The 19344-nt window shown below is 35.8% G+C and overlaps 1 protein-coding gene across 1 annotated transcript in view; it reads left to right on the top strand.

Moving 5' to 3' along the window:
* The window catches only part of LOC131855872 (uncharacterized), a 118310-nt gene that overhangs the window by 36994 nt on the left and 61972 nt on the right, over window positions 1–19344 (top strand). Inside the window, exons 5-6 of the mRNA XM_059211861.1 lie at window positions 8582–8709; window positions 18392–18466. Of these exons, the coding sequence (XP_059067844.1) occupies window positions 8582–8709; window positions 18392–18466 (203 nt within the window). The remainder of the gene's footprint in view (window positions 1–8581; window positions 8710–18391; window positions 18467–19344) is intronic.

Genomic DNA, 19344 nt, shown 5'->3' with positions numbered 1-19344 from the left:
TGAATGGGAAGGACCCTACAATTACCAGCTACTTCATCAAGAACTGGAAAAATGGAAAATTTCTGATTGGATCACATATGATGAATGTAGATGAAGAGGTTATCGCTGAGGCCATGGGGATGACTACCGAGGGTATGAAATTTTACAGGGATAGAGGGATATTAGATAAATCTATAGACAAGTTTCCTATTATGGATGGTGAGACAAGAAAGATGATCGAAATTGACAACTCCTACCACTCCGCGAAAAGAATTTGCAGGCTATGGAGGTTTGTCTTATTTGCTTCTATTGAATATATTACCTTAGACGATAGGTTTACCAGGGCTTATGGGCATCACTTCGTCCTTCTTAACCATTTCCATCACGGAGAAAGGGTTAGCCTTCCCTATTACCTGGCCTGTTCAATGGATCATACTATAAAGGAGATCCAGAAGAACCCCAAAGGCGATCATGCCCTCCATCAGGGTCTTATGGTCCTGGTTTATAAATGCTAAAGGGGAAGTGCATTGAAAAGCCTATTAAAGGCAAAAATGCCAGAGATGAGACTACGGAAAGTAAGGATAGTGGTTTCAACTTTGATTCTAAGACCGAGGGAGAGTCGGAAGAAACTAGCAAAAAAGGGAGGATTAGGGCCAAGAAGAGGAGTATTATTGTGGAATCTGAAATGTCGGACTCTGAAACTGATTCCTTTGAGGAAAAACCTGTTAAAAAGAGGAAAGGGAAAGCCTCTAGAAAGAAGGCTCAAAAAAAGAACACTAAAAAGGGTAGCAATTCTGATCTCAATTATGTTCTGGTTGAGTCTGAGGAGGAGGAAGATGATAATAAGATGATTGATAGTCAAGACAAAGAAGGGGAGGGTAACCCGGTTAAGGATAAGTTGGAAACCGTGGAGACCGTGAATACCACTAATCTGCATAATGAGGAAAAAGGGGTTCAAAGTGATAGTGGTGACAAAGATACCATTAAGGCTTTCTGTGAGACCATTACTACTTCAGTGAAGGATATTAATAGTTTGAAAACTGATACACAGGCCATGGCAAGAATTACAGTTGGTGACAAGCCCTTGGCGGAGCATGTTAAAGAGTTAGTGTCCATTCTGCATAATGTGCAAGCTATTGAATGTATGGTTGGAAAAATCTTAGCCATGGAGAAAAAGGTCAATGAGATGGGAGATATAAAGGAAATGGACAACAAACTGAAAGATTTTGGCAGCAGAATTGACAAGCTGGAGCACAATGTCAAGCAACTTACTGATCAAAATTTCCAAATCCTTAAATCTTCGGTGGACAAAATGAACATCTTTATCAATAGCTATGAGAATAATGCAGAGAAGGATGGGGATAAAGAGTAGGTGAACAAGAAGGGTCATGAAAGGAGGACCAGAGCCAACACAAAGAATAAGGTCGACATCGAAGGTCGTGAGCTGGAGGATATGAAGACCTCAGCGAGCAACATGAAACAAATGGTTGTTCACGCTGAGGAGATCCTGAATAGTATTTAGTTTCAGTTGTTGTCCTTGGTTTTGTCTCTTTGTTGTCTTTTGCTTTCCTTTTGCTATCTGTTCCGAGTTTTATGTAATGATGTTTTAAGCTGTGCCCTTCCGGTGGGTTCATTTTGACTTTTTGAAGTGATCAAGCACCTTTTTAAGCTTTTCTGTTCTCATGGCTTGTAAAAGGTTCGGGTACCTTTCAAATACTTGTTTTTACTTAATCAAAACAATATCCCACTAGATCGGTCATTCTTGAAGGTACCTATTATCAACAAACCAAGATAGATAATAATGGTGATACATTTATTGATTACATGTCAGGCCAAAAAGTTCTACATTATAGTCACTTAGTTATAGTGACACAATTACATTTTGAAACTTTACCTAAAAGAGGGTGTGGCCCCCAAAAGTGTGGTTGCCTATTGAAGACCATGAAAGGATTTTAAAGATAATAAAAGATAGAGAGGATCCAAACTATATGTACCACGAGCTCACTTAAGTTATTAGTACAAGTGAACTCATATTTTTTTGGGTCATATGTATATATATGTACATACAAGTTTATATATATGATTAAGTTATTTAAATTTAACTGAACATGCTCTTTTCCATATTATATGTTGCGGATCATGATTTGATATTTGATCTATAATTTGTCATGTGTTGTATGTGGTGTTTATTAGCTCATGAGAAACGTTGCATTGATGGTTTGAAAAAACCCTTTCCTTCATGCTTGTGAACTAAATTTAACTTCATGCTCTTTTCCATATTACATGTTTGTTTTGATGATTAAATTTGACTTATGCATATTATTTAAATAATTTTTTTAAAGTAATCCTTCTAGATGTGGACAATTAAATTCTCTGATTGCTTTCAAGACAATTACTTGCATACTTAAATAAATGTCTTTTAATTTCATATGCTAAAATATGCTACTTTATAATTTAAATATTAAGTCTTTTAATTTAATTATTATTATATAATTTTGTTAAGTCTTTTAACACTATATAATTTTACTATAAGCTAAGTTATAATACTTAAATGAATGTCTTTTAATTTAATTACTTTAATACTTAAATGCACACATTAATACTTTAATACATATACAAATTGTTTGAATTTTAATGTAATTTAACATACATGTGAACACACTAACTTAAATTCAATTCCAATAAAAAATTCTAGAATATAATTATATATTCCAATTCCAATGAACATACTAATTTAAATACTTAAATGAACACACTAAATTAAATTTAATGTAAAACATATATGAACACACTAACTGAAATTTAATGAAAACATACATGAACGCACTAACTTAATACTTTAATAACTTAAATTTAATGTAAAACATACATGAACTTTAATAACTTTGTATTTCAATTCCAATCTTAAATTCTAGAATATAATTATATATAGATTTCCCATCTAATTTTTTTCTAAAATCAACTATTCTACAAAATGCTAATTATAAAAATCTAAGATGGGCTCATAATACATGTATAAAAAAAAATACTAATTAAATGTCTAGAGACATGTATGTACTGAAAGATCTCATAAAACACACACACACACACACACACACACACACACACACACACACACACACACACACACACACACACACACACACACACATATATATATATATATCTGTGTGTGTGTGTGTATGTATGTATAAAATAAGGCTCTCAAATAAACAAAAATGTTGAAATATCAAGGCACATGTGTTAAGATGCCTTTTTGAAAAAAAATGTGCCTTAAGGTTTAGGGTTCATCTTCTGTGTTTTAAAAAGGCTTAAGCCTAAAACCTTAAACCCCAAGTCCTAGCCATGTTGTGTTCTCTTTTTTATCTATTTCAACAGTGACCCTCAGCTGCCTATTTCCAGTGTTTAAGTCATATTTTGAGGCCCATTATATCATCATGACGACTGGTCCCTTGTGTTAGCCATCTGATTCGCCCATTTTCTTTATTGTTTAACTATCCTTTACCTTCTATCAGATCCATGACTAGTATTTGCATGCAATTGCGTGGTTAGATCAATGGGGGGTGAACTCACAATATTGGTTCCCATTTTTTGACCAACTTTGACACTTAGATGAACATTTTGAAAAAAAAACCTTCACTTTGTGACACCTATAACTTTTAAACCGTTAAGAATTTGAAGATGATGTAAACTAGTGATTTGTAACATCTTGTTTGCAGATTCTAAATATATATTTTTTGAATTTTTTTGAATTTTTTTGAAATTTTTTTTATTGATTTTTCAATCTCCCTCGAAAAGTAGTTTTTTACAAAATTAACATTTTTTAAGAGTGGTGTGCATCCTAAAACGTATAACGTTTTTTCTATAAATGACAAAAACTTAATTATTTTGAATTTTGGTTTGCAACATCAATACCTAGGGCATGCAGTTGGTTTGATAGTGATATATTGAATATTTTTCATTTTATTTAGCTTTGAAGTCTGACTAATTATAATTTAGATATAGGGGTACATTTGAACACATGTTTTATATGTATCAAATTTCAATTTTATTTTTTTTGTTAGAAAGAAGACATCAATACCTAGGGCATATATATTTTTCAAAAAATAAATTAATTAGTTTACTATTTTTTCCAATGCATTGAACAAAGAAGTTCATGTTCGGTGAAAACCCTATATTCGTAAGAAATAAAACAAAAATATATTAATGAAATAATATATTATACTATTTGGAAATCTTATAATAAGGACTAAATACTTAAAAAAACAAAACTTCTAAATGAATTCATTTGACCCCCCAAAAGCTAATGTAAAATTGGTTTTTTATCATCATTTGATAGATACAAAGGAGACTCCATTGCAAGTATGATTTAGAAGTAGAGAGGTTCTATCCAAGAAATTTTGATCTAAGAGCCTTTGATCTAACTCTCTTAAATTAATTACTTCAAATGGGACCTCTTAAAGTTTAAATCATTATATTTTTTAATAAATGTATGATTTCAACAAAAATCACGATGTACCAAAATGTGGGAACCAGTATTGTGAGTTCACCCTGGGCTAGTCTATGTTAACCCCGTCGCTTACATGGTAGGTGAGACCTGCTCAAGCTCTTTGTGCACATATGTGGGCCAATCAACAAGTATCATATGGAGGATAGGTTGACATGGCGGAAAGGTGGGCCCGATATGGCCGCATCATTTGCAGCTTATCAAGTGAACATCTTGACAAAGATCAACGACCAGAAGTGGTTGCGTGATTGCACAACTAGTCAGAGATGCATCCAGAGTTCAATTTCACAATGCTGCTACAAATGTGGCATGTGGAGCCCATGAAGGTTGATGGTAGACGCTCTAACCAATGAGACATAGACACATAGACAACTAAGCCATGCAATAAGAATGTGGGACCTATGCATTTGTCTACTAAGGATGATAAAGGGATATACTTTCACAGGAGATCAATGGCTAAGATTGTTGTGTGATTTAGAAAAGTTGCACGACCAATAGATAACTTTGCAATGCCACGGAGGCTTAAGGGATAACGGTAAAATAAAAAATAAAAAATCTCCTACGTGCCTGCTTCTAATTAGACACTGACTAACTGGGAATTTGATTTTGGGGCCCTAACATTCAAATATGAATTACAAGGTTATCTACCACCATCACACCTGCATACATGCCCGTAGTTAATGAAACCATTTTGTCTGCTATGATCTGAATTTTTCAGCTATTATAACATTGATCTTGTTCTAATTCATAGTTACAGTTCTCTACATATTCTGAAATTGTTTTGTGCTTCTTTGTTATCATAATTAAGGTTTCTGAGAAGCGATTGTTGTTTGCACTTTCATTGCATTCTTGTTAGCTTTTCACCTTCTCTACATAGTTCCAGATTGTTCATTGTTGTCTAAGTGCAATGGGGTTTAACTTGAGCTAAATTATAAGAGCTTCTCATTTATGTCTGTCCATAAAACCCTAACCCTAGAAATGGCAGAGTCTTCTAATTTAGGGAAGAGAAAATTCTCTGATGAAATAATTACACAGCTCTTTGGATCATCAGAGACACAAAAGAGATCTAAGCCCGGGTCTCGACCAGATGAATTTATTATTGATCACACTACTAGAATCAAAGATGCATTGATTCCACCACCAAGTTTTAGTCTTTGGAGGAGGGGGTACAATAAGAAGGAGGAGAGACAATACTGAATTGGTTGCTACAAACTACAAACCTGATACTAGGGAGATTGTTCTTAGCGAAGGTGGCAGATTAACAGAAATCACCAAAGATGTCATCAACGAAGCGTTCATGCTCAACCCTAACACAAATTGGGTTATTGACCCCGCAAGAGCTAGATATGGAGTATAAGAAGAATGAGCTCTTGTATAGAAGAAAATTGGCATCATTCAAGCCTCCAAATGTAAAGGGGGGTGATAGAAAGTTGACATCAAAGCAAACTGCCCCTTACAACTTAGACTTATTTATCAACTACTTTTTGGACACATACTATGCGTTATGTCAAGTTTGTATTGCAGATGCAAAGAACTTGATTCCAAACTAGATGTTGATGGTTTGTATGGATATCCAAAGCAGGGATATCAATAGCCATTTTGACTATGCTTATGTGGTAGCTCAAGGTTTTCATAACGCCCTATGTGATTTCAGAATGGGAAAATCAACAATCTTTAGGTATTATTCTCTCCTGATGCATATATTTCTATACAAAGGTCTTAAGATATGGCATGCTAGTTTGCAGATTCTAACCATGGCTAAAGGAGAGCAACTTCTAGTTCAGGAATGGACCTATATTTGGGACTTACATATGAATGAGTCAAAATATTTGGTTTTTGAAAATTTCTTTGTAAGAAAGCTTTTGAGTATTTTGCAAAAGAAAGTTAGGTGGGGTTTAAGCCCAATATCTAAGGAGTTTCTCAAACCTAAAGACTGAGTTAGGTATCACCCACAATTGGGATCATGTTTCTACTTTAAGGACCACACAATTATTAGGGTTTTTGTTAGTCCTGTTACTCCTAAGATTTTTCCTATTACTGTTCAAGATAGGGTGGCTCTTTTAGAAATCATGCATCAGCTAAATGAGGCTGATAAGTCCTTAGTGGGAGGGTCACACAAGAAAGGATCAATGATCCCATCACAAGTTGTGATTGGGATGTATCACTTTTTAAATAGGAAATTGCATGATATCTTGGATTTAATGTTGAATAGGTATAGACTTCCTCAAGTGAAATATAGGTTATATGAATTTTAATGGTTTTTCAAAAAGCTTGGGAAGGCTAGGGTGTCAAAACATTGATGGGACAAGGAAGATGATGAAGACCTCATAAGGAATGCATAAGGGTACAAGGAAGTATTGAAAATAAAGGAGAGGTGGTGTAAAATCAAATGTGAGGAAAATAGAAGGAGGGAGGTTAGTTCTTACTCCACAGCATGGGAGATGCAACTAATCCTAGAGGAAAGGATGAGGGCAATTCTTTGCTAGCTACATAGATATTGATAGAATGCCTTTGCCTCCTGATCCACCCTGCTTGGATGTTATACTACTAGTGTAGGTAGTGGAAGAGGAAAGGCCAGGATCTCCTCAGTCATTTGGTAAACCCATTGGCCCTACTTCCCCTCCCTTAAGCCATCAAGAACCTCCATTTGCATCTTCTCTTAATCAAGAACCATCACACCCTTCTCCCTCACAGAGATTTCTTGTACAAGCTACCATGAAGAGGCCCATGGGTGCACCATCTTCAAGTGGTCCTATTTTTCAAATCCTAGAGAGCCTTAGGGCTAGGAAGTCATGTTTGTATTTGACTATTGTATAAACAGCTAGGGTTTTAGAACCGGTATCAAGATCTTTTGACCGGTGAATTTTTATGGTTTGGCGACAATTCTTTTCATGTTCATAAGTTGATGATGATGTGTCAGAATCCATGTGAAAATATAAGATGTTGTTTTGGCATGTTCAAGGATCTAATTTATTGGAAAGAAGCGAAGTGCTTAGTAGAATGCGATAAGGGTTTGACGGCTTATCAAATCAATGTGCGGTGATGAGTTATGATCATTCAACGATTGTAATTTGTTGTAATAATTTTTATGATGATCTATAATTAATTGTAATGTTTTGATATGATCTATGATGTAGATTCATTGTAGATTAGGGTTTTGTAACCGACCTAATTGTAAAATGTATTTAGGTTGAGTTTGAGAAGGTTTATCGTGTCTGTGATCAGAGAAGTGTGTGTGTCGAGCCAGTTTCAGATGTCTACATGAGTGAAGCAGATTTGAGTTGAAGAGGATTTGTATTAGAAAGAAGCACATTGATCATATCATTTTATCTATTGTTTCCTAACACTTGCAACAACACTAGAATCCCTTAACCAGGTAGGTCCTAACAAGCTTGATTGTATAAATCCCTTAACCAGGTAGCTCAACAACTTTAGTTTAAATCCTCCAGTGAGGTTACTCCTAATAGAGATAAGTCATAAAATCCCTTGACCGGGTGACTCCTAACAGGGTCTTCTCTTAACCAGGTATTTTTGTAAAGCTCCTAATCAAGCTAGGCTCCTAATAGGGTGCATTCTGAAAGAGTGCAAATTTTGTGGGCACCAATTCCCACTGTGTTTTTTCCCATTTGGGTTTCCACGTGAAAAATCCATGTGTTCATGTTGTGATAGATTATGCATTTGATGTCTTTACTTTATGATGAACACTAAAGTTGCTATCGGTAATGTTTTGGTAAATCTGCATTAAGTGATTGTTAGATTAGCTACCGGTACTGGTTATGAACTGTTAAGTGAAGTATTGTTCAGATTGGTGAGAAGTTTCAGTTTATTGTTATCACTGATTCACCCCCCCCTCTCAATGCTAACCGGATCCTCACATTAACAATTGGTATTAGAGCATTAGGTCCTCTTTGTGTAGAAGCTTAACCGCTTGAGGAAAAGATCCGAGGAAGATGATGAAGGAGGGTCCCAAGTTCACTAAGGAAAACTACAAAATATGGAGTGATAGAATGAAGATATATATCAAAGGTATGTGTGCTCGGTTCTGGTAGCATGTTATTACTAAGTATGTACCTCCTATTGATCCTCTGACTGCAGATCAATTGAAGGAGAAACAAGGAAGCATTCAAGCATTGGAAGCCATTGTAAGTTCATTGTCTGATACTGAATACATTAATGTTGGTGGAATTAAAAGTGGTGGTGGTACTATAGAAGAGGACACTATGGTAAGTAAGATGCTTAGAACCCTATTGCCTTCCTATGCAATTAGAGTGTCTGCTATTCAAGAGTTGAGGTCAATTACTGAGGATAAGGTTACTATTGATTCTTTGATTGGTAAGCTCACTGCTTTTGAGTTAAACAGTTTTGATAACAATATACCTAAGACAAAATCTTCTTCTAAAGAATCTATATCTAGTGTATTGGTGATAAAAGGAAAAGATGTTTGTCAAAGTCATGAATGCAGGTCAAGTCATCTTGGAGGTAGTAAAGCTGATATGGATGATGAAGGAAATTTGATGGAGTTTGAAGCTCTATTGGCTGAAAAACTTCCTAGAGGCACTGGTAAGTACAAAGGTAAGTTTCCTCTCAAATATTTCTTTTGTAACAAGATAGGATATATTGCTACATACTGTCCTAATAATGATCAAAAGCAAAAGTTTAGAAAATATAAGGGAAAAGGAAAGAAACAGTGTTATGTTGCAGTTGATGAAGAAATCATTGATGAGGAATCTAAGGGTGAAGATAATGAGGAGATTGTTTTTGTTGTTGTTAAGGAAGATATGTCTGATAAGAAGGCTTTAGTATCTCACATTGACAATAGTGATGAATGGATTATTAATAGTGGTTGCTCACACCACATGACCGGTGATAAGAACAAGTTTCTTTCTCTTGAAGAATTTGATGGTGGTGTGGTAATATTTGTAAACAATTCACCTTGTATGGTTAAAGGTAAAGTTTCTATCTCTTTGAATGGAACAAGCAATGTTGATGATGTATTTTGGGTTGAAGGTTTAAAACATAACTTGTTGAGTGTTGATCAGTTTAATGACAAAGGTTATCATCTTGAGTTTAAGAATGGAGTTTGCAAGATCTTAGGATGCAAAGGAGAATTGATTGCTACTGGTAAGCAAACTAAAGGTAACTTATTCCATCTGAATGCTAATGTGAACAGTTGTTTGGTTACTAAGGTTGAAGATAGTTGGTTATGGTATAGAAGGTTTTTTCATGTGAACTTTGATAATGTGGTTAAGGTCAGTAAATCTAGTATGGTGAGAGGTACGCCACAACTTGTTAAATCAGACAATGTGTTATGTAAAGAATATCAGTTAGGTAAGATGACTACTATGTTGGCATTATGATGCATTTTGTATGACTAGTGAAATCATTGTCATTGTTGGAAACATTAGCTTCTAAGTCTCTACGGTCCATCGATAAAGGAGTAAAGAGTAACCAGTGAAGAACAATAGTCCTTATTCCTATCGACAGTGAGTAGACCAGTATACAGGGGTTAACCGGATAAGCAGTGAGTAGACCGATATACAAGGGTTAACCGGATAAGCAGTGAGTAGACCGGTATTCATGGGTTAATTAGCTAAGCAGTGAGTAGACCAGTATACATGAGGTAATCGGTTAGGCAGAATTGGACCGGTACATAGGCGACAACCGAGAATACAAGAGTCTCAACCGATAGACTTAGAAACATCCAGATAACATCCAGTTGAACTGACAATCTTCCCTTTTCAACTGGCAAGCTTTTTGACATGAACGGTTGTCTTGACCGATATTCCCAAAATGATTGTTGGAGAGCAATTTGAGGCACGATAATAGATTTTTGAATTTGATTTTTGGAGGGAAAGTTGACGCCAAAACTAAAGGCTAATATATTCACATCATTCATTCTGATTGTGGTGTTGTCAAATGTGAAAAATATCCGTGTGAATGCAAAAGGGTGAATAAATGGGAGAGTATAGAAGATAAAGTATTCTTAACCGGATACCAGTCACTCCTAATAGGGTGATGTTTTCAGAAAGAATTGGTTGTAAGCTCTTAACAAGGCACTCTTTTTCCCTGCAGTAAAAGAGATTGTGGGTTATCCCCACCATGGTTTTTTCCCTCTACCGGAGGGTTTCCACGCATAATTGCTAGTGTTATGTGATGCTTATTTGTGCATGCAAATCTCTTTTCTTTGATGTTCTTTGCTTTCATGATTAATGCAATGTTTAATTTAATTTGGAAAGATAGTTGCAGACCGGTTAGTTTGAAAGTTTGAATTGTGTATAAACTGTTTTAACTTATTCACCCCCCCTTTCAGTCACCAGTTAATACTAACAATTAGTATTAGAGCTTAGGTCCTCTGAAAAAAAGTTTGACAGCTTGAGGAAAAAGATCATGGAGGATTACTGGTATTAGAAGCAGATTGATGAAGCTAATGAAATGATTGCTCAACTGAAAGAAAGACTAAAAAAATCACTTGCTCAAAGGAAGGAACTAGCTCTACAACTAAATGAGAGTCAAGATATCATAGATAAACTCTGTGAACAAAGTGGATCTGAAGAAGCAGAAGAAGCAGTCTCAGAACTGATGGAAAAGAATAAGAAGATGACTGAAGAAATCACATATCTAAAAATAGAGCATGAAAGTCAAGCCCTAAGAATGACTGAAATAGTAGAAGCCAATAAGATAGAAGATGAAAGAAAAAGACATGCAGAAGAAGTTTTGTCAAAAGCTGAAAAAGCCAAAAGGCTTGTTGAAGAAGCACTAAGAGAAAATGATACAATCATCATTGAAAAAGATGAAGAAATCCAAATTGTCACTTAGGAGAATGAAGCCATGCATGAGCATTTGCATGACAAAGCAGAGAAAAAGGAGAAGATGGTGGAAGAGATTGAAAACTCAAAAATGAGTTGAAAGTTGAAAATGAGAGAAATGAAAAGCTAAGAAAATTTAATGAAAGCTCTAAGAAGATAAATGAACAATTAAAGGCTCAGAGGAGAACAAAGGAGACAACCAGTCTTGGTTACCCCAGTATAGGTCCTATGGAAACTGGAGAATCATCTAAATCCAAAAGGATGAAGGATGATAAAAGGAACAATTCAAGAATGAAAGGTATGAAGTTTTCTAAATCTTCTTGCAATTATTGTGGTAAACCGGGTCATAGGTCTGATGTTTGTAGAAATCAATCGGTTAGTCAAAAGAAGTCTTTCACCTTTGATGGTTATCACTATAACTATCACAAGTATGGACATGCTACTTATGAGTGTAGATCTTGATCTAGCAACATGTCTAGTAGAAGAAGATTTAATGGATATTGCTTTGCATGCAATAAATATGGACACAAGGCTAAGGATTGCATGTTCAAGACAAATGCATCAAGATCTCCATCTAAACTGGTTGGCCCTAGTAAAAGGAGTAATCAGTTCAATGCCACCTGTTCCACTTGTGATACTTTTGGTCATGGTGTAACAAATTTTAAAATGAGAATGGGTCAGAGAAATAATGCAGGACCATGGATGATAATTGTTATGGCATGTTTCAATTCCCATAAGATCGGTCACTTAGCCAAAGAATGCAAGAACCGATCCTATAACTGGTCTGAAGATAGGAACCGGTTTGGCAAGAAGAAAGGGAAAAATGACTTGAAAGGAAAGAAGACAATTGAAGAGGTGAGGAATGAAATGAAAAAGATATGGATTAAGAAGGAAGAAAGCAAAGAAGGAGAGAATCATTTTGAAACTAAGTCATCATCCACCGGTAATGACAGTTCCTCTTTAAACTAAGCATACCGATGCTCAGGGGGAGCACATATGGTAAGATCATTATTGAATCCCCTCGACTGATATGAGGCTATGTCTATCTGCATAGTTTAGATGCATAAAATTTTGGTTAAAGCTCTTATTTGGTAAATGTTTTGAGAGTTAGTGTAAATGTTTTTTGTGTACCAGTATCGGTAACAAGCAACTGGTAACAAGTAAATCGGTGTACCTTAAGTTGTAAATGGTCAAAACTATTCAAGGTAAATGTTTTGAGAGTTAGTGTAAATGTTGTTTGTGTACCGATATTGGTAACAAGAAACTGGTAACAAGTAAATCGGTGTACCTTAAGTTGTAAATGATCAAAACTATTCAAACTAGTCATTGTATTGAAGCACCGATAAACCTTAACGAATAAATAAAGAAATGACAATACATTTCATTTACCTTGCTTTCTTGTGAACATTCTTGAGCTCTCGTGTGACCTAAGGCGATAGAAATCTTGCTAGCACTATTTGTGCGAAGTGATCAAGCAATGTGATAGTGGTGATTGGCAACCCTAGAGGAGAAGGTATTCAAACCCTATTTTTTGAAAAAATTGTTTGAAGTTCATCATGGCAGCTTCTGTGTCGACTCCTCTATTGGTTAAAGAAATTAAGGAACCATAACCTGAGGTCAAACTGCATCCTATGAAGGCTAGAGAGATCAACATGATCGGTTCCCTATCATCTATTCCCTTCGGTGTGTTATTGGTTGAAGATATTTGCTCATTCATCCATTGCAAGCTTGGAGATAAATTCATTCGAAATGAATTCAAAGGGTTATGTGATCATGATCTGTTGAAGGCAGAACATTTGCATCTAAAGACCAAGGGTTTGTCAAATGTTGTTGATTTTCCTGATCAATTTCATGTTGATTGGATCAGGTATGTGTTAAGCAGAGTGCATGATCAATTTCTATGGCTAGAAGCTGAAGCACTGATCAAAATCATAAAGGATGTGATTTAAAGAGTAACAAGGTTTAGCGCAACCGGTGAAGCACTAACCCTAAGAACAATATCATCCACTGAAGTCACTCAATCAAATCAATCTTGATATGGCAAGAGAGAAATGACAATCACTCACATTGAGGATGTAGAAGTGAGGTTTGCTTCTGCAGTGCTGGGTTATAGGGTCTATCAATCAAGTCACATGAACAGTGTGTTGAGTGTTGCTATCCATACAGCTTATCGAATCATGAAGGAGGATCCTACATACGATACTATGAGATGATCAGAAGTCAATTCCTGGTGAACATGCATCAAATTAAGAAGGACAAGAAGCAATCATTCAAGTATGGTTCATTACTGGTATGTATATTCTTCTATGTGCAAAATATATTTCCTGGTAAGGGCAATGTAGTATGGTCTGAAGATAAACCTATCAGGGTTCAGATAGGTGAAATGATTAGAGATTACAATGTGGGGTTATTTTAAATAATTCCAAACTAGAATGCACAAAAGAGAGAGAATCCCAATCGGTATAGTTCAGAAGTACAAGGACACCATTTATTTTCTTGTTGACACTGACTATTGCATTATCCAAGCGGTTCAACCTAGAACCTTTTGGGTACCTGCTATGGGTTATGAGGTCGGGGCAGACATTACTAAAGTATATGCAAACATGTTACTGTCTAAACCGATAGACAAAAAAGAAAAGATATTTGGAACTTGTGAGGAGGCAAGCTCCAAAATAAAAAGGGAACTTAAGGAGCCTATAATACAAAAGAGAGTAAGGAAAATGATTGATACCCTAGACAAAAATTAAGGAGGCGAAGCATCCGGTGCCACTACTTCCACCAGTACAAGTAAACAATAGGGGCCAAATCAAACAAAGATGAAGAACAAACAGGACAAAAGAAGAAAATGTCGAAGGCAAAACCCAAGGGTACTGCATCGAGCAAGTCGGCAGCATACACAAAAGAAAAGGACTCATATACTCCTGCATCTTCCCCAGGTAAAGGTGGACTGGTAGGAGTGGCATATGCAAGAAAGAAAAAGAGTGAAGGGATAGTTGACACAAAGGCTTAAAAAAAGCCCAAGAAGGATGAAAAGGAGTGTGATAACACTAACACCCAATCTGATATGGAAATAAAAGAAGTTAGAAGAAGTGGTAGAAATATAGCTCCAACTGTTGATGAATTGGTCCATGGGATCAAAGAGTATGGAGGTCTATCTGGTGTTGGGAGAAAATATCCCCTCTGCAATGAGGAGGACAAAAGAAAAATTGAAGAAGCACTTATCTGGAACTTGCATAAGCTTTGCAGAACTCCCAGTGAACTATATGGAATAATTCCATCAGACTTGCAAAATCAAATTGAAGGGAGATGCAAAACAACCCTCGCAATTTAAAAAGAGCACAGGATAAAATCAATCATGGAAGTGCAACATAATTTTGATTTCAATCAAGCTTCAATAGTGGCATAAGCATGTGTTCAACTCTTCAAAATAAGGAACAAGATAGGGAGAGTGGGCATAGGAGATGTCCAAGGTGTGTATGATGAGGGTGTTGCCTTATGGAAAACAATTTTGAGCTAGCAAAAGGAAGCTGAGTAAGAAATAGAAAAAGAAGTAAAACAAGGACAAGATATAGTTGCTCATGAAAAGAGCAAAGGAAAAGAAAAAGGTAACACCGATGAATTTGATGTTTTTACAGTTGATGATATCATCAGTAATTTTGTGTCAGATATTCCTAATCTGACAAAGGATGTAGAGAAACCGGTTGAACACAAATCAACCATTGAACCTATTGATATTGATGTTTCACATGTAAAGGGAACCACTCAAATTAAGCATCTCGATGAAGATGAAGTCATAATTGAAGATATACCTTATGAAGATAAACCTCATAGAACTTCGGTAACAATAAATCCTATTGACAATGAACCTCTTTTGTTAGGAAAAGGTGCAATGGAGGAAGAGGAAAAGAAGCAAGCAGAAAAGAAGGAAGATGTCAAGAAGGAAACAAAAGAAAAGGAAGTAGAAAGTAAGAAAATAGTTGTGGACACTCCTTTGGTAAAGAGGAAGTTAGATTTAGAAAAGGAGAGTGAAAAGAAGAAAGTTAAACTCAACACTGCAGCCAGCTTTGAGGTTAAGGCTGAAGAAAAGGGAGAAGAAACAGAGGAGGGAGAAGAGGAAGACTCTTTAATCGACATAAAGAAGATCACTCCTAAACAATTAATGAAAGTTCTGAAAAATTGAGAGTTCAAGCTGAAAAGGAAAAAATTAGAGCAAAGAAAAAGAAGGCAAGAATTCTCAATTCTGTCTGATCTCATTCCTGACATTGCTATTGATGACAATGCACCCATCATTGATCAGTAGGACACTCTTGTCAAAGCAATTGGTTCAGAGGCAACCGATCTGGAGAAGGTTGCAGTTAGACGGTATGAAACAAGGAGATGTGAAAAACGAATGGAACAAATATCAGTTGGCAAAGTTACTCTCTCCACAAGCATTGAAGAGGTCAAATATATACTATAGAAAGTTGGTAAATTATTGGTCAAATCATCAAGCTTCACTGATTTAATCAAATATATTGAAGATAGAAGAGCTTAGACTCAAAGGGAAATCCAAGATCTGATAGGTTCTTTTGATCCTCTTACAAGCTCTACAGCGACCTTTAGTGGAAAGGTGAAACGGCTAACTCATGAAATAAAAAAGCTAAAAGAGGAAGAGGATAAACAAGTTCTTAATCTGTTAGAGCTACAATGCTACCTTGCACCGATCATTAATTTCATGCAAAGGAATGTCAAAGAAGCATAAAGCCTCATAAGTTCACTTGACTGTAAGATATTAGATGATATGGAGGATTTTTTTACAATTTTGCAAGGAAAATTCAACACCATGAAACAGGTGAAGCCTTCATGGGAATCTACTTTGCAAGCTGCTAAGAAAAAATTCAAAGACATTTTTGCTTTATTCTCATGAATTCTTTTGTATATTATTTGTCATTGATGTCAAAAGGGGGAGTTTGTATATATACATGAGGTAGATGAAATATGGGTTAGAACTGACACATACATGACTATTTTGCAGCCAAGTCTTTAAACCTTTTATGTAATGTTTGCCACCAATGCCAAATGGGGAGTTTGTTGGAATTATGATGCATTTTGTATGACCAGTGAAATGGTTGTCATTCTTAGCAACATCAACTTCTAAGTCTCTATAGTCCATCGGTAAAGGAGTAAAGAATAACCGGTGAAGAACAGTAGTCCTTATTCCTATCGGCAGTGAGTAGACCAGTATACAAGGGTTAACCGGCTAAGCAATGAGTAGACCAGTATACAGGGGTTAACCGGCTAAGCAGTTAGTAGACCGGTGTATAGGGGTTAATTGGCTAAGCAATGAGTAGACTGGTATACATGAGGTAATCGGTTAGGTAGAATTGGACTAGTACATAGGTGGCAACCGGCAATACAAGAGGCTCAACCGACAGACTTAGAAACATCCAGTTGAATCGACAATCTTCCCTTTTCAACTAGCGAGCTTTTCCTTATGAATGGTTGTCTTGACCGATATTCCTAGAATGATTTTTGGAGAGCAATTTGAGGTGTGATAAAAAAAATTTGAATTTGATTTTTCGAGAGAAATTTGGTGCCAGAACTAAAGGATAATATATTCACATCATTCATTCTGATTATGGTGTTGTCAAATGTGAAAAAGATTTGTGTGAATGCAGAAGGCTGAATAAATGGGAGAGTGCAGAAGACAGAGGTTTGAATCGGTGAAGCCGACACCGAACAAAAGAATAGAGCATGCAAAGAGGATCTATGAGATAGAGGTAGTGTCATTAGACATGTCAATCATCTTTGTTGCCTTCTAACAATTGCAGCATTGTAAATCCCTTAACAGGGTGAACCTTAACCTACTCTTTATGTAAAATCTCTTAACCGAGTCACTTCAGATATGAAGTTGTAAAATACTCTAGCAACATGAACTTTAATAGGTTCTAAGGTATTCTTAACTGCATACCAGTCACTTCTAACAAGGTGATGTTCTCAAAAAGAATTGGTTGTAAGCTCTTAACAAGGCACTCTTTTTCACTACAGTAAAAGAGATTGTGGGTTATCCCTACCATGGTTTTTTCCCTCTAACCGAGGGTTTCCATGTATAATTGGTAGTGTTATGTGATGCTTATTTGTGCATGCAAATATCTTTCCTTTGATGTTCTTTGCTTTCATGATTAATGCAATGTTTAAGTTCATTAGGAAAGATAGTTGTAGATCGGTTAGTTTGAAAGTTTGAATTGTGTATAAACCGTTTTGACTGATTCACCACCCCTCTCAGTCACCCATTAATACTAACATACTAGTTCTTTTAAGAGCAAATATTTTTCTTCTGAGCATGTTATTGATTTGGTGCACACTCACTTATGTGGTCCTATGAGGACTAGAATTTTTAATGCTAATAGGTATTTCATGTTGTTTACTGATGATTTTTCAAGGATGATGTGGGTTACTTTTCTGAAGGAAAAATTAGATGCCTTCAGCAAGTTCAAGGCATTCAAGGCCTTAGATGAAAAGGAAACCAATAAGAATCTTAAGTGCTTGAGATCTAACCGGGGTGGAGAGTTTACATTAGATGAGTTTGTGAGATATTGTGATGAAAATGGAATAAAGAGGCAGGCATCTTCTCTAAGGACACCACAACAGAATGGTATTGCAGAAAGGAGAAATCGGACTATTGTTGAAGCATCTCAGACTATGTTGATATAGGGAGATGTACCTAAGATGTTTTTGAAGAAGCGGTCAGTATTGTTGTTTACACATTGAACCGGGTACTGGTGAAGAAAGGTAATGATAAAACACCTTATGAGCTATGGTATGGTAAAACTCCTAATGTTAGTTACTTCAAATTTTTTGGCAGGAAGTGTTTTAGAAAAATAGATATTATACTAGTAAATTTGATGCTAAGAGTGATGAAGGAACATTTATTGGCTACTCCACAAAGAGCAAAGCTTTCAAGTGTTACAATAAAAGGACAAAGAAGATTGTGGAGAGTGTGAATGTTAAAGTTGATGAGTTTCCTGATAAAACTGATTATACTAGCAAATGTGATCTAGTAGATGATGAACAAAAATGTGTATTTATTGAATCAGATGTGCAGAAAAATGTTGAGTAGGACAGTGTAGATGAAGATGCTCAGCTGGTAGATGAAGAAGATGAAGATCAAGAGGATGTTGTTGCACCAGAACAGGTAATACCTAGATATGTAAGGTTAAGTCATTCTGATGACCAGATCATAGGTGACAAGAATGCTGGAGTATAGACTAGAAGGAAAATCAGAGAAAGCTCTTGTCTGATTTCTACAGTTGAACTGAAGTCAATTAGAGAAGCTCTTAAGGATGATGATTGGTTAAATGTAATGAATGAAGAACTTGATCAGATTGAGAAAAACAACACTTGGTCACTTGTTCCTAGACCCGATGATAAAAGTGTAATTGGAACAAAGTGGGTATTTAGAAATAAGTTGAATGAAGATGGCGAAGTTGTTAGAAACAAAGCAAGACTAGTATGCAAGGGGTATGCACAAGAAGAAGGTGAAGGCTATGGAGAGACCTTTGCACCGGTTCCTAGGCTTGAAGGAGTTAGAATTCTACTTGTATTTGCAGCATTTAAAGGTTTTAAAGTTTATCAAATGGATGTAAAGTCAACATTTTTGAATGGTATTCTTGAAGAAGAGGTGTACATTGAACAACTGGATGGGTTTGCATTGACAAAAGATAAGGATATGGTATGCAAACTGCATAAGGCATTATATGGATTGAAGCAAGCACCAAGGGCGTGGTTTGAAAGACTTCATGCACATCTGATAAAGATAGTATTTCAGAGAACCAACAGGGACATCAATATTTATTTGAAGACTGAAGGAGACAAGATGTTGATTGTAGAAGTATTTGTTGATGATATCATATTTGGTGGAAATGATGATATGAGTATGACTTTTGCAGATGAGATGAAGAAAGAATTTGAGATGTCTCTTATAGGCGAGATAAAAAAATTCATTGGGTTGCAGGTCCAATAGCTGAAAGGTGGAATTTTTATCTGTTAGTCCAAGTATGTGAAGGAAGTGTT

The sequence above is a fragment of the Cryptomeria japonica genome, chromosome 9 (assembly GCF_030272615.1).
Source record: "Cryptomeria japonica chromosome 9, Sugi_1.0, whole genome shotgun sequence".
NCBI lineage: Eukaryota > Viridiplantae > Streptophyta > Pinopsida > Cupressales > Cupressaceae > Cryptomeria > Cryptomeria japonica.
The sequence above is the reverse complement of the archived record's forward strand: the minus strand, read 5'-3'. Positions and strand labels throughout refer to the sequence as shown.